This window comes from Bos javanicus, chromosome 11, assembly GCF_032452875.1.
Source record: "Bos javanicus breed banteng chromosome 11, ARS-OSU_banteng_1.0, whole genome shotgun sequence".
Lineage (NCBI taxonomy): Eukaryota > Metazoa > Chordata > Mammalia > Artiodactyla > Bovidae > Bos > Bos javanicus.
The window spans coordinates 61,299,177-61,314,375 of NC_083878.1; the positions used below are offsets into that span (position 1 = coordinate 61,299,177).

The 15,199-nt window shown below is 37.7% G+C and overlaps 1 protein-coding gene across 9 annotated transcripts in view; it reads left to right on the forward strand.

Annotated features, from left to right (window-relative positions):
- EHBP1 (EH domain binding protein 1) overlaps window positions 1-15,199 on the forward strand; it is a 386,656-nt gene that overhangs the window by 271,484 nt on the left and 99,973 nt on the right. For all 9 annotated transcript variants that reach the window (XM_061432759.1, XM_061432760.1, XM_061432765.1 and 6 more), the window contains one exon: window positions 14,669-14,847. In XM_061432759.1, the coding sequence (XP_061288743.1) occupies window positions 14,669-14,847 (179 nt within the window). The remainder of the gene's footprint in view (window positions 1-14,668; window positions 14,848-15,199) is intronic.

Genomic DNA, 15,199 nt, shown 5'->3' on the forward strand with positions numbered 1-15,199 from the left:
GTAGTAGTGCCTTCCTTGTTCAATTCACTGAATACTAATGTGAGGGAGTAAATTTTCTTATGTTTCCTGGGTATTTGGATTTTTTTCTTCGTTGAACTGTTTTTTTACCTATTTTTCTATTGGATTACCTTTTTTTTCTTGCTGTTTTGTAGGGGTTTTTTTGTGTATATTCTGATTATAAGCTCCTTGTTTTATATATATGTATATGTATAAAATCTGACACCAGGTTTGCTTACCTTTATGGAAAGATAGGAGATGCAGCATGTTAGCATTATAGCATCAGGTACATAGCGCCATATTTTAGCCCCACCATGAACTGTTTGGTTTTAATGTGAGAAAACCTGGTAAGTAAATGTGGACTACTCTGGCGTGTAAGATTATAAAATGTAAGATCTTGTAACAGCCGATATATCCAACTGTCAGATCCCTCAAGGGACTCATTTGTTTACAAGAATCTCACTAAGTACAGGGAAGCTATGGCCTTTGTTTTTCAGTAGGCTTTTACAATTTATTAACTAATCCAGATGTAGTTCATTAAGATAGGGTCATTTTTGCAATAAATAATGTTGCTTGATAACAAATCTGACATTTTATATTAATCTTATCTAGTACATTCCCATGGAAATATGCTAGAAAGTAAACTGAGGTCATTTCCTCATGAAGAAAGGGTTTAGGTCTGTTGGTTAACCCTTTCTCCCTGGAAAAAAATTGGTATCTTTACAAAATTGAACTTTCTAATCCATGAATATGGTATATTTCTCAATCTGTTTAGATCTCCATTATTTTCTCATAATAATGCTTGATAGATTTTTTATAGATGTCATGCACATTATTTATAGGTTTATTTCTTAGTACTTTAACATAAAATACCTTAAAAATTTTAATTTCTGACTGCTTTTGTTGGTGTATAAGAATGCAGTTGGTTTTGTACATTGTTTTTTATATCCTACAACCTTTTAAAATTCTCTTATTCGAATCAGTTATCTGTAGATTTCTTTAGATTTTCTATATAATCACATTATATATAAATAATATCAGTTGTAATTTTGTTTCTTTTCTAATAATTATACCATTATGTATTTTTCCAGCCTTAATGCAACTGCTAGGACCTTCAGTACAATGTTGAATAAAAGTGGTGAAAGATTCTCAATCTCAAAGGGAAAGCATTGAATATTTTACCATTGTGATATTTGTTATAGTCTTTATACAAGTTAAGGAATTTTTTTGTTACTGTTAGTTTGCCAAGGTTATTTTATAGAATATAAATGAGCATAAAATTTTATTAATTTTCTCTATTTAGATGGTTTCTGCATGTTTTCCCTGTAATCTGTTAATATGGCAAGTTACTTCAATAGATTTGCTAATAATAAATCAAATATGCATTCCTGTGCTAAGTCCAGTTTGTTCAATTTATAAATTGCCCCACTCCAGTACTCTTGCCTGGAGGATCCCATGGATGGAGGAGCCTGGTAGGCTGCAGTCCATGGGGTCGCTAAGAGTCGATACTACTGAGCAACTTCACTTTCACATTTCACTTTCATGCATTGGAGAAGGAAATGGCAACCCAGTCCAGTGTTCTTGCCTGGAGAATCCCAGGAACGGGGGAGCCTGGTGGGCTGCCGTCAATGGGGTCACACAGAGTCGGGCACGACTGAAGTGACTTAGTAGTAGTAGTAGATTCAATATACTAATATTTTCATTAAGACTTTTGCCTCTATATTCATGACTTTTTTGTAATTTTGTCTTATCCTACTGAATTTTGCTATTAAGATTTGCTTGGTTTTGATTTGCATTTCTCTAATAATTAACACTGATGAACATCTTTTTTTGTGTCTATTGGCCATCTGTGTCTTCTTTGGAGAAATGTCTGTTTAGGTCTTTTGCCCATTTTTTGATTGGGTTGTTTTTTGGTTATTGAGTTATACGAGCTGTTTATATATTTTGATGCCCTTGATGGTTGCATCATTTGCAAATATTTTCTCCTAGTCTGCAGGTTGGCTTTTCATTCTGTTTATGTTTTCCTTTACTGTACAGAAGCTTGTAAGTTTGATTTGGTCCCATTTGTTTTTTTTGTTGTTGTTGTTTGTTTTTTTGCTTTTATTTATATTGTCCTGGGAGACTGACCTCAGAAAACATTGGTATGATTTATGTCAGAGAATTTTTTTTACCTATGTTCTTTTCTGGCGTTTTATTGTATCATGTCTTATATTTAGGTCTTTAAGCCATTTTTAGTTTATTTTTGTGTATGTTGTATGGGCGTGTTCTAACTTCATTGATTTACATGCAGCTGTCCAACTTTCCCAGCACCACTTGCTGAAGAGACTGTCTTTTTCCCATTGTTTATTCTTGCCTCCTTTGTCGTAGGTTAATTGACTGTAGGTATGTGAGTTTATTTCTGGGCTCCCTGTTCTGTTCCATTGATCCATATATCTGTTTTTGTGCCAATAGCATGATGTGTTTATTACTGTAGCCTTGTAGTATTATCTAAGGTTTAGGAAGATTATGCCTCCTGCTTTGTTTTATTTTAAGATTATTTGTTATAGTTCTGTTAAAAATGTCGTGGGTAATTTGATAGGGATCCACTCTTGGACATATATCCAGAGTTGTATAATTCAAAAATATACATGCACCACTGTGTTCATTTCAGCACTATTTACAATAGCAAGACAACCTAAATGAATACAATAGAATACAATAGAAACAACCTAAATGTCTTTTGATAGATGAATAGATAAAGATGTCTTTCTCAGAAAGAGAAAGATACCATATTATATCCCTATATGAGGAATCTAAAATATGACACAAATGAATATGTCTATGAAACAGAAAGAGACTCACAGACATAGAGAACAGACTTGTGGTTGCCAAGCAGGGGTAGGAGAGAGGGATAGTGGGGGAATTTGGGATAGCAGATGCAAAACAGTATATATAGGATGGATAAACAACAAGGTCCTACTGTGTAACACAAAGAACTGTATTCAGTATCCTGTGATAAGCCAAAATGGGAAAAAATATGAAAAATAGTATATATATGTATGACTGAGTCATTTCAGGTTAAGTGACTAGAGGGGTTTGAAAGTCACAGAAATTAGCACAACATTGTAAATCAATTATATTTCAATAAAAAATTTTTTTAAAGTACCTTGAGGGAAAAAAAAGATTTGCTTGGATCATGAAATGAGATGGGGAGTTAAATTCATTTTTCTTGTTCTCTAGAAGAATTTGTGTAATGTTGGAGATATTTCTTCCTTGGGTATTTGGTAGAATTTGTCATTGAAGCCAACATAATTTTTTATAAGAAGGTTTTTAATTACAGAGTCAATTTCTTTAAGAGTATTAGAACTCTCCATTTTAATTTTTTAAATTTCTTCTAGCTATGGTTTTCTAGGAATTTCTTCCCTCTTTTTTTCTTGGTCAGTCATGCTACAGCTTTAATCAATTTTGTCTTTTCAAAGAAGCAACTTCTGGTTTTATTAATCCTTTTTATTGCATGTTTACTGTCTGTTTCATTAGTTTTTGTTTTCATTTTTATTGAGGCTAGTTGCTGTACAATATTTATATAAGTTTTAGGTGTACAACATAGTGATTCACAATTTTTAAAGGTTTTATTCCATTTATAGTTATAAAATATTGGCTGTATTCTTTGTTATATATTTTAGTGCTCTTATCTTTATTATTTTGTTTTTTCTACTTTTGAGGGTGGAGAAGATCATATTACTATTAAGGTACAGTTCTACCTCTTCACTCACTCTTCCAGATCAGTGATTAAGAAAGGAGAGTCGCACTCCCTCTGGTTTTCTGGTCAGTCCAAGTCTTGGCTTGGACATTTCTTAGAAGGTTGTGTAAAGTTGTCTAAGATTTGTTTGCATTTTTAAAAATGTGTTCAAATGTTAGTCCTACTTTCACGTTAGCAAAAGTACCTCTCAATATGATTCTGTTACAAGAATAATCTTTCTAATTGTCTGGTAGTAGAATAACAAAGCCCAACTTTCAGTTTTACTATGAGAATAAAATGAAGTTATTTAAATAAACACACTTTGAAGAAAAGGTGGGAACAGTACTGATACAAGTATTCTTGTTCTCATCACTGCTGCTGTTTTGGGCTTACCAAATGTAAATTTATCCAAAGTTCCCTCAACCATTTGCAATGATTTACAGTTGAGAGAAGATTCCCCAGAATCACTAGAAGGGAGACCAAAATTTCTGCAGCTTCAGCAATGGTAGTGTGTATCTCATTGCTGTGTACTTAGTTCTAGTTCTGGTTCCAATCAGTAATCTAAAATCCAAGAGGCTGAGCAAAGGGTTTTATTAATAGAATACTCCTAGGTTTCTCTTGGGTTGAATACCTTTTTAAAAATCAATTAATTTAGTGTACAACGGGCTGTGATCTAAATTCTGAAAAACTTAAGTTGACTGAGGCAATTAACTAGTCTCAAAAAACTGACAGTTTTTATTGAGGTCCTAAAACTGTTCTATCTCAAAGTGTGAAATTTGTGTTGCTTAAGAGAACAGGCTCTGGAATGGGAACACCTTAGTATAGATTGTAACTCCTCCAATTTGAGATGTGTAATGTCAGTTTCCTCAACTGAAATTGGAAGTAACAATACTATCTCAGAGGAGCTGTGAGATTAAATGAGCTAGTCCATGTATAGATTTTAATATTGCATATGGGACATAGTAGGCTCTCAGAATATACTTTAAGAGTAAATGAAAAGTTAGTCTTTTTGTAGAAAGAAGAACTGAATATTTTGTAGTAAAAATATTATAAGAGACATACAGAATCAAAGGAACAATTAAAAAATGCTCCTGCTGAATAGGAGTTGGAATGAGAGTTCATATTGGTGATGACAGTTGAACTTGATCTTGAAAGTGGGGTGGAATTGTAGTAGCTATACTTGGGACAGAGGATATTCGTAGTTGGGTGACAATCTGTATGATCAAAGACTGGAAGTGGGGGATCTGGGAGGTAGGCAGAAAAGCAGAGTGATTTTAGAGAATAATGAGTGGTCTAGAGGGTAGAAACATTGAAAGAGTTTGCTATTCAGTGCTCAGTATTTTGACATCATGTTTGTATGTTCTGGAGGGCTTCCCTGGTAGCTCAGCTGTTAAAGAATCCACCTGCCGTGTGGGAGACCTGGGTTCGATCCCTGGGTTGGAAGATCCCCTGGAGAAGGGAAAGGCTACCTACTCCAGTATTCTGGCCTGGAGAATTCCATGGACTGTATAGTCCATGGGGTCGCAAAGAGTCAGACACAACTGAGCGACTTTCACTTGACACTTTTTGAGAGCCATTAGAGACTTCAACCTGCATTTTTAAATTGTTTCTATGGCAGTGGATCAGAAAAGGGAGAATTTGGAAAAAGGAAGACCTATTAGGAAGATTCTGCAATCACCTAGGCAAAAGAAGATAAATGGCAAAAAACATTACAACAGTACAATAAAAATTGGCCATGAATTAACTAGTAAAGGATGATAGGTGAAGGAAGAGTTCAAAGCTGATTCTGAGATTAAGAGTCTAGATGATTGGGACAATTTAATTGTGATATAGTTTGCAGATATAATGAAAATGAAGCAGTTTATAAGGGAAAAGTATAATTATGGTTTGGGACATATTGAGTTTGAATTTTATGTGGCAGGAAGGACAGCCAGCTGGAAATGTCAGCTTGAGGTAGTATGAGCTATAAATGTCTATTTGGGAATTATCTGCATGAAAGTGATGGTTGGAGTCCTGGGAGTGAATCAACTCAAAGTGTGGAGAGAGAAAACTATTTAGAGCAATACCTAGAGGAATATATGCTTGTATTAGTGGAAGAAGGAGAAACAGCCAAAGAGGTAGGCATAGTCAGAGGGGTAGAGTAGAAAAAAGTGGAATATAAATTTCTTGTTTTTTTTCAGTCACAAAGTCGTGTCCGATTCTTTGTGACCCCATGGATTGCAGCACGCCAGGCTTCCTTGTCCTTCACCGTCTCCCAGAATTTACTCAAACTCATGTCCATTGAGTCAGTGATGCCATCCAACCATCTCATCCTCTGTCGCCCCTTCTTGTGCAAATTTTTTACAACTATTGAAATTTAGAAAACTTTGCAACAAGTTATTTGACTAGATTTCCTTAAAGAGATCCTGTTTCTCTTGTTAGCAAGAATAATTAGGTGGCCTTACTATCTTTAGTACTCTGTGTAATATGCTGTGTTAACAGAAATAATATATTAATATTATCTGTATTAGAACGTGGAACTACCAAGTCAAACTGGTTTCAAGTCCTTGTTCCTTTCTACTCTCACCACTTTAAATTGACTTTATAAGCATGATGCTTGACATCTTCTGTTGCTGCTGCTGCTAAGTCACGGCAGTCGTGTCCGACTCTGTGCGACCCCATAGACGGCAGCCCAGCAGGCTCCCCCGTCCCTGGAATTCTTCAGGCAAGAACACTGGAGTGGGTTGCCATTGCCTTCTCCAAAGCATGAAGGTGAAAAGTGAAAGTGAAGTTGCTCAGTCATGTCTGACTCTTAGCGACCCCATGGACTATAGCCCACCAGGCTCCTTCATCCATGGGATTTTCCAGGCAAGAGTACTGGAGTGGGGTGCCATTGCCTTCTCCGGACATCTTCTGTAGTTCTCAGTAAAACTGAGATGATGGAATTTTATCCACAAAGTGGCTTGACTGAGAGAGAACTGGGTCTGCATGCTCAGTGCATGCTTCAGTTGTGTCCGACTCTCTGAGACCCTGTGACTATAGCCCGCCAGGCTTCTCTGTCCATGGACTTCTCCAAGCAAGAATACTGGAGTGGGTTGCCAAGCCCAGGGATCGAACCCACATCCACATTGCAGGCAGATTCTTTACCACTGAGCTACTGGGGAAGTCAAGAAAACTGGGAGGATCACTTAATTGTGCAGACTCTCATCATTCTTATCATAAGATTACCATTAGAATGGCTTTAAGATATTTCCTCTCAGTGCATAAAAAAAGTCAGCTGTAAAATCTGCACTTTACTTTCCTAAAATGTTAAATAGACATGCCTCCTGATACATCTGGTCATTGCAAAAATACAAAAAACAACTTTTAAATAGTTTGGTTCTGCTCTTAATGGCCAGATTTTGGTGTCTTCTTTTCTTTGGAAAACAATAGATTACAAAGTCACTCGTTGCTTCTTTTTTTTCTACTAAACCCATAAAAAAGATTGTCAAAAATTCCAAGTACCCCATTTTTGCCTTTAGAGTATCAATATTACCTTCTAGTTAAAGCATTGTTTGCAAAAAAGTTTTCCACTATCTTGAAGAATTCATAGCCTTTAAAATTTCCAGTTCAGTTCAGTCGCTCAGTCATCTCCAACTCTTTGCAACCCGATGAACCATAGCACACCAGGCCTCCCTGTCCATCACCAACTCCCAGAGTTTACCCAAACTCATGTCCATCGAATCGGTGATGCCATCCAACCATCTCATCCTCTGTCGTCCCCTTCTCCTCCTGCCCTCAATTCCTCCCAGCATCAGAGTCTTTTCCAGTGAGTCAACTCTTCACGTGAGGTGGCCGGAGTATTGGAGTTTCAGCTTTAGCATCAGTCCTTCCAATGAACACCCAGGACTGATCTCCTTCAGAATGGACTGGTTGGATCTCCTTGCAGTCCAAGGGACTCTCAAGAGTCTTTTCCAACACCACAGTTCAAAAGCGTCAATTCTTCAGTGCTCAGCTTTCTTCACAGTCCAACTCTCACATCCATACATGACCACTGGAAAAACCATAGCCTTGACTAGACAGACCTTTGTTGGCAAAGTAATATCTCTGCTTTTGAATATATCTAGGTTGGTCATAACTTTCCTTCCAAGGAGTAAGCATATTTTAATTTCATGGCTGCAGTCACCATCTGCACTGATTTTGGAGCCCCCAAAAATAAAGTCTGACACTGTTTCCCCATCTATTTCCCATGAAGTGATGGGACCAGATGCCATGATGTTAGTTTTCTGAATGTTGAGCTTTAAGCTAACTTTTTCACTCTCCTCTTTCACTTTCATCAAGAGGCTCTTTAGTTCCTCTTCACTTTCTGCCATAAGGGTGGTGTCATCTGCATATCTGAGGTTACTGATATTTTTCCTGGCAATCTTGATTCCAGCTTGTGCTTCTTCCAGCCCAGCGTTTCTCATGATGTACTCTGCATAGAAGTTAAATAAGCAGGGTGACGATATACAGCCTTGACGTACTCCTTTTCCTGTTTGGAACCAGTCTGTTGTTCCATGTCCAGTTCTAACTGTTGCTTCCTGACCTGCATACAGGTTTCTCAAGAGGCAGGTCAGGTAGTCTGGTATTCCCATCTCTTTCAGAATTTTCCACAGTTTATTGTGATCCACACAGTCAAAGGCTTTGGCATAGTCAAGAAAGCAGAAATAGATGTTTTTCTGGAACTCTCTTGCTTTTTTGATGATCCAGCAGATGTTGGCAATTTGATCTCTGGTTCCTCTGCCTTTTCTAAATCCAGCTTGAACATCTGGAAGTTCACGGTTCATGTATTGCTGAAGCCTGGCTTGGAGAATTTTAAGCATTACTTTCCTAGCATGTGAGATGAGTGCAATTGTGTGATAGTTTGAGCATTCTTTGACATTGCCTTTCTTTGGGATTGGACTGAAAACTGACCTTTTCCAGTCCTGTGGCCACTAAGACCCTCAAAAATAGGGATCAAATACTGATAATGTATCAATGGTAGTAATAATAATTGGGGTTCACATTTATCAAACCGTTACTATGTGCCAAGCTTTGTGCTAAAATGTTTTGTGTACATTGATTCATTTAACAGTATTTACTGAGTGCCTACTATATGCCAGGAACTGTTCTGCGATAGGTTAATAAATAAGACAAACTAAAATCCCTGCCCTCATAGCCCTTTTATTTGTGAGGATGCACAAGTAATAAGCAATAAGTATGACCAATAAGTGCATTTTGGTAATGACCAAAATAAAGTATATGAACTGTAAGAAGATTACAACTACTGTGGAAAGATTAGAGCAAAGAAAGGAAGGTCATGAGTGCAGGGCTGGTGTTGGGCAGCAGAGATGGGTTGCATTATTAGATGGGGGTGGGGGTTGGGGGGATAAAATACGCCTGATAGAAATGGTTATAATTGGAGTTTATATACTGTGTAACTGTAATAATCTGTGTAAAGGTACTAAGGTGGGACCATGCCTGGGGTATCCAAGGAACAGCTAAGAGGTCAGTTTGGTTCAAAGTGATCAAGGTAAAGAGTGGTAATGAGCATAATGGGTGAGAGGCAGGGGAGGTTAATCTTGCTACTATGAAAGTGTTAGTCAGTCATGTCTGACTCTGCTACCACATGGACTCTAGTCCACCAGGCTCCTCAGTCCATGGAATTCTCCAGGCAAAAATACCAGAGTGGGTAGCCATCCCTTCTCCAGGAGATCTTCCTGACACAGGGATCAAACTTGGATCTCCCGCATTGCAGTCAGATTCTTTACTGTCTGAGCCATCAGGGAAGCCCTCTTGAGGCACTATGAGACAAGTACCAAGATTTTGAAATGATTTGACTGTTTATTTATTACCCTCTGCAAAATACGAGATGAAAAGTCAGTGTTTGTGAAGTTGATGACTCATCAAACAGTGACTCTATGTCAGCTTTCTTTTCCTGCAACCAACACGACCATTTTATAGGGCTTATAATTTCATCAGTTTCTTCAATTACATATGACTTCTTTTTCTTGAAAGTGCAGTAAGTATCCCTGTGAGATGTTTTAATACAAGGGTTCTGTGTTAGAATAAATCCAGTTTACTTTAGTTCTTGTAGCCTTTTCATGTTGAATGTTCTTAGAAACAAGAATACATTCATAATTATAATGACATGGTAGATTTTCCTCAATTTTTAAGTACAGAAAGCCACTCTAGATTACAGCACGGTGACGATGCCATCTAGTACTTTACTTATGTACATGCTATTAATGATTAGAAGTAAGCAGTGTAATGACGTGTGTGTGTATGCTCAGTCGCTAACTCATGTCCGACTCTTTAGACCCATGGATTGTAGCCTGCCAGGTTCCTCTGTCCATGGGATTTCCCAGGCAAGAATACTAGAGGGAGTAGCCATTTCCTACTCCTGGGAATCTTTCTGACCAAGGGATCAAACCTGTGTTCCATTCATTGCAGGTAGATTCTTTACCACTGAGCCACGTGGGAAGCCTGAGTGTAATGATAATTGCAAATTATCTGGCCTGTGGGCATACTAACTATGCTTGGAATGAATCAATACCTTAATAGTATAATTTGATCTAGAAAAACCATTTTTTTCTTCTTTTATTTTTATGTTTTTTAACACCAAAAGACATTTTTTTATTGGGGTATAGCCAGTTAACAGTGTTGTGATAGTTTCAGGTGAACAGTGAAGGGACTTGGTCATACATATATGTATATCCATTTTAATAGGTAATCTTTAAAATAATAGAAAATCTTTTAAAAAATGTATTTGTGCCTAGTTCATTGATTCCCTGACTCACTCACAGCCCATTCTTCATTGCAGTTTTAGGTTAAATGACTAGAGGGATTTGAAAGTCACAGTGAGGAGTCACTTTTAGGTAAAAAAGATATTTCATAGTTCATTTTAGGACTTCCTTTGTGGTGTAGTGGTTAAGGCTCCACACTTCCACTGCAAAGGGTATGGGTTCTGTCCCTAGTCAGGGAAATTCCACATGCCTTGCATTGCAAGAAAGAATAAAAAAGTTCATTTTAATATAAGCTAGGTCAATAAGTTAAAAGAGCTATCATTTATTCTAAAGTAAATTCCATCCTAGATTGGGAATACTGTTTTTATTTACTTCTTCATATTAAGTAGAGCTGAGCCAAATTTGTTGATTTTTATGACCTGGAAATTTTTCAGCATGGACTTTGTATGGGTAATTATTTAAAGAACCATGCTTTGCTAGATACATGGTTGTTTATATAACAATTTGTTAATCAGATAGTTGGGCTTCCCGGGTTGGGCAAGTGGTAAAGAACCCACCAGCCAGTGCAGGAGAGGTAAGAGACATGGGTTTGATCCCTGAGTTGGGGAGATCCCCTGGAGGAGAAAATGGCAACTCCTCTAGTATTCTTCCCTGGAGAATCCCATGGACAGAGGAGCCTGGTGGGCTATAGTCCATAGGATCATAAAGAGCTAGCATGACTAACGTGACTTAGCATGCACACAACTGGATGGTTAATAAAAAATAAGAAATTACGTCCTTCATGTTTCTTACTAGTCTTCTCACAGGAGGAGTAAATATACAAATCTTAATTTTGTGAGGTTGATGATTTTAATTGTTTAGCATTAACATCCTTTTGTCAAATGGGGGCATCATTGGTCTTTCTTAAGTAAGCTGTGTGGCAAGAGTGATTTCCTTATTAAACTCAAATTATATTAACGTAAATAATGTTCTCCTTTCACCTTATTTTATAAGGCTTCTATTTACCTCTATAGCCAGCACTCTTGTTAGCAATATTTAAAGTCCAGAAAGTTTTAGTAGTTTTATCAGGTCAGTTCAGTTGCTCAGCTGTGTCCAGCTCTTTGCGATCCCATGGACTGCAGCACGCCAAGCTTCCCTGTCCATCACCAGATCCCGAAGCTTACTCAAACTCATGTCCATCAAGTCGGTGATGCCATCCAACCATCTCATCCTCTGTTGTCCCCTTCTCCTCCCAACTTCAGTCCTTCCCAGAATCAGGGTCTTTTCCAGTGAGTCAGTTCTTCCCATTAAGTAGCCAAAGTATAGCATCAGGCCTTCCAATGAATATTCAGGACTGATTTCCTTTAGGATTGACTTATTGGATCTCCTTGCAGTCCAAGGGACTCTCAAGAGTCTTCTCCAGCACCACAGTTCAAAGCATTAATTCTTCAGTTTTCAATTATATTAACCTCCAAAGTTACCATCAGTTCAGTTCAGTTGCTCAGTTCAGTCAGTCAGTTCAGTTGCTAAGTCGTGTCTGACCCTTTGTGATCCCATGGACTGCAGCACGCCAGGCTTCCCTGTCCATCACCAACTCCTGGAGCTTGCTCAAACTCATGTCTATCAAGTCAGTGATGCCATCCAACCACCTCATCCTTTGTCGTCTCCTTCTCCTCCTGCCTTCAATCTTTTCTAGGATCAGGGTCTTTTCCAGTGAGTCACTTCTTCCCATCAGGTGGCCAAAGTATTGGACCTTCAGTTTCAGCATCAGCCCTTCCAGTGAATATTCAGGATTGATTTCCTTTAGGATTGACTGGTTTGATCTCCTTGCAGTCCAAGGGACTTTCAAGAGTCTTCCCCAACAGCACAGTTCAAAAGCATCAATCCTTCAGTGCTCAGCTTTTTTTATGGTCCGACTCTCACATCCATACATGACTGTTGGAAAAATCATAGCTTTGACTAGATGGACCTTTGTTAGCAAAGTAATGTCTCTGCTTTTTAATATACTGTCTAGGTTTGTCATAGCTTTTCTTCCAAGGAGCAAGCACCTTTTAATTTCATGGCTGCAGTCACCATCTGCAGTGATTTGGAGCCCCAAAAAATAAAGTGTGTCACAGTTTCCATTGTTTCCCCATCTATTTGCCACGAAGTGATGGGACTGGATGCCATGATCTTCGTTTTTTGAATATTGAGTTTTAAGCCAGCTTTTTCACTCTCCTCTTTCATCAAGAGGCTTATTAGTTCCTCTTCGGTTTCTGCCATAAGGGTGGTGTCTTCTGCATATCCGAGGTTATTGATATTTCTCCCGGCAGTCTTGATTCCAGCTTGTGCTTCATCCAGCCTAGCATTTCACATGAAGTATTCAGCATATGAGTTAAATAAGCAGGGTGACAGTATACAGCCTTGACGTACTCCTTTCCCAATTTGGAACCAGTCTGTTGTTCCATGTCCAGTTCTAACTGTTGCTTCTTGACCTGCATACAGATTTGTCAGGAGGCAGGTAAGGTGGTCTAGCATTTCCATCTCTTTGAAAATTTTCCACAGTTTGTTGTGATCCACACAGTCAAAGGCTTTGGTGTAGTCAATAAAGCAGATGTTTTTCTGGAACTCTGTTGCTTTTTCTGTAATCCAACGGATGTTGGCAACTTGATCTCTGGTTCCTTTGCCTTTTTAAAATCCAGCTTGAACATCTTTAAGTTCATGGTTCACATACTGTTGAAGCCTTGCTTGGAGAATTTTGAATATTCCTTTGTAAGCATGTGAGATGAGTGCAAAAGTTACCATCACAAAATGTGATTGTTACCAATAAAAGAAAATGACATGGTTTTAAGAATAATGAAAAGCTTAGGATAAAAGTCTTATTATGAGTCTCTGTTTTGCTGTCATCATTGTTGTTTTAAGTATCTGAACAAGAGGGGAAGACCAAGTAAATGCTTAAGATTTAAAACGCACTTCTCCATACTCCCATGCATCTAACTGACCTAATAATATTCAAAAGTAGTCATCACTAATTAGAAGATATTTTGAGCAAAATCCAAATTACATACTAATGTGTGCTATTGCTACCAACCCCTGATGTCTGTAATAACTCTAAATCTGTTTTGCCATCATTAAATCTAGGTAAGAAGTACATTTGAATATGGTTATCACTCCACTAAAATGGATATGATTCAGTTCAGTTCAATTGCTCAGCTGTGTCCGACTCTTTGCGACCCCATGAACCGCAGCACACCAGGCCTCCCTGTCCATCACCAACTCCTGGAGTTTACTCAGACTCATGTTCATTGAGTCAGCAATGCCATCTAACCATCTCATCCTCTGTCGTCCGCTTTTCCTCCTGCTTTCAGTCTTTCCCAGCATCAGGGTCTTTTCAAATGAGTCAGCTCTTCGCATCAGATGGCCAAAGTATGGGAGTTTCGTCTTCAACATCAGTCCTTCCAATGAACACCCAGGACTGATCTTGTTTAGGATGGACTGGTCGGATCTCCTTGCAGTCCAAGGGATTCTCAAGAGTCTTCTCCAACACCACAGTTCAAAAGCATCAATTCTTCGGTGCTCAGCTTTCTTTATAGTCCACTCTCACATCCATACATGACCACTGGGGAAACCATAGCCTTGACTAGATGGACCTTTGTTGAAAAAGTAATGTCTCTGCTTTTTAATATGATGACTGTATTTTTTTTTTGCCTCTCCTTGTGGCTTGTGGGATCTTAGTTCCTTGACCAGGGAATGAACCGGGTGCCTGCAATGAAAGTTCGAAGTTGTAACCAGGGAATTCCTGACTACTGTATTTTAAAAAACTATTATTTTGATCTCTCCATTACTAACAATTTATGCTACAGTTAGACTTAAAAATACATTATTTTTGATCTACTCAGAAAAGAACTACATTTGTAGATGATTGCACTGGGGGAAAAATTTTTTTTAGGATTTTAGAGTTATATAGATATTTAGCCTTAAGTATTTAAATACTTTAATATTTCCATCAGTGTAGCTCTTGGCCTATTCTTATGTATAGGGTTAAAATATTGCCTATCTACCTCTCTGTCAGGCAGACTCCATAGGCTACAGCTGAAGATAATAGCTTAAGATTCATGTCTCATTTCTTATAGGTTACAGTTGTCTTTAAGTGACAGTTTTGAAGGACTTAAACTGACATCAAAGTATTCAAATGATCTGGTTAGGTCAATTAATGTTAATTTTCATTTTCCAGTAAATTCTTTTAATGTTTTCTTCTTTTCTTTTTTTCTAGCCGAGTCCTATACCAAGTCCTATTTTGGGACGAAAGCCGAATGCTAGTCAGTCGTTACTTGTTTGGTGCAAAGAAGTTACAAAAAACTATCGGGGAGTGAAAATCACCAATTTTACTACATCGTGGAGGAATGGTTTATCTTTTTGTGCAATATTACACCACTTTAGACCAGATTTAATGTAAGTAGAAAAACTTTCCATTCCTATAACTATTTTGCTAATAATAGTTATTTTTTAAAAATAGCATAAAATAATTTCTTATCATGTGTCCTGAAATACTTGATTTTTTTTTATTACCCATATCTCAGAACAGTTTTTCCTTCTTGATGCTGAAAAACATTTTTTTCTGTTTTCAAAGAGCTTATTTTTTTCCTTAATGTCATATAAAAAACAGACTTAAAGTTACTATGAAAACTGTGTGTGTATTAAAATGAGACAAATAAGCTTGTAGCTGTTTATATACTGACAACAAAGAATTGCCTCATGATGAATTTGGTTGTCAAGACTAGTCGCTGGTCCCCTGCCTTAACTT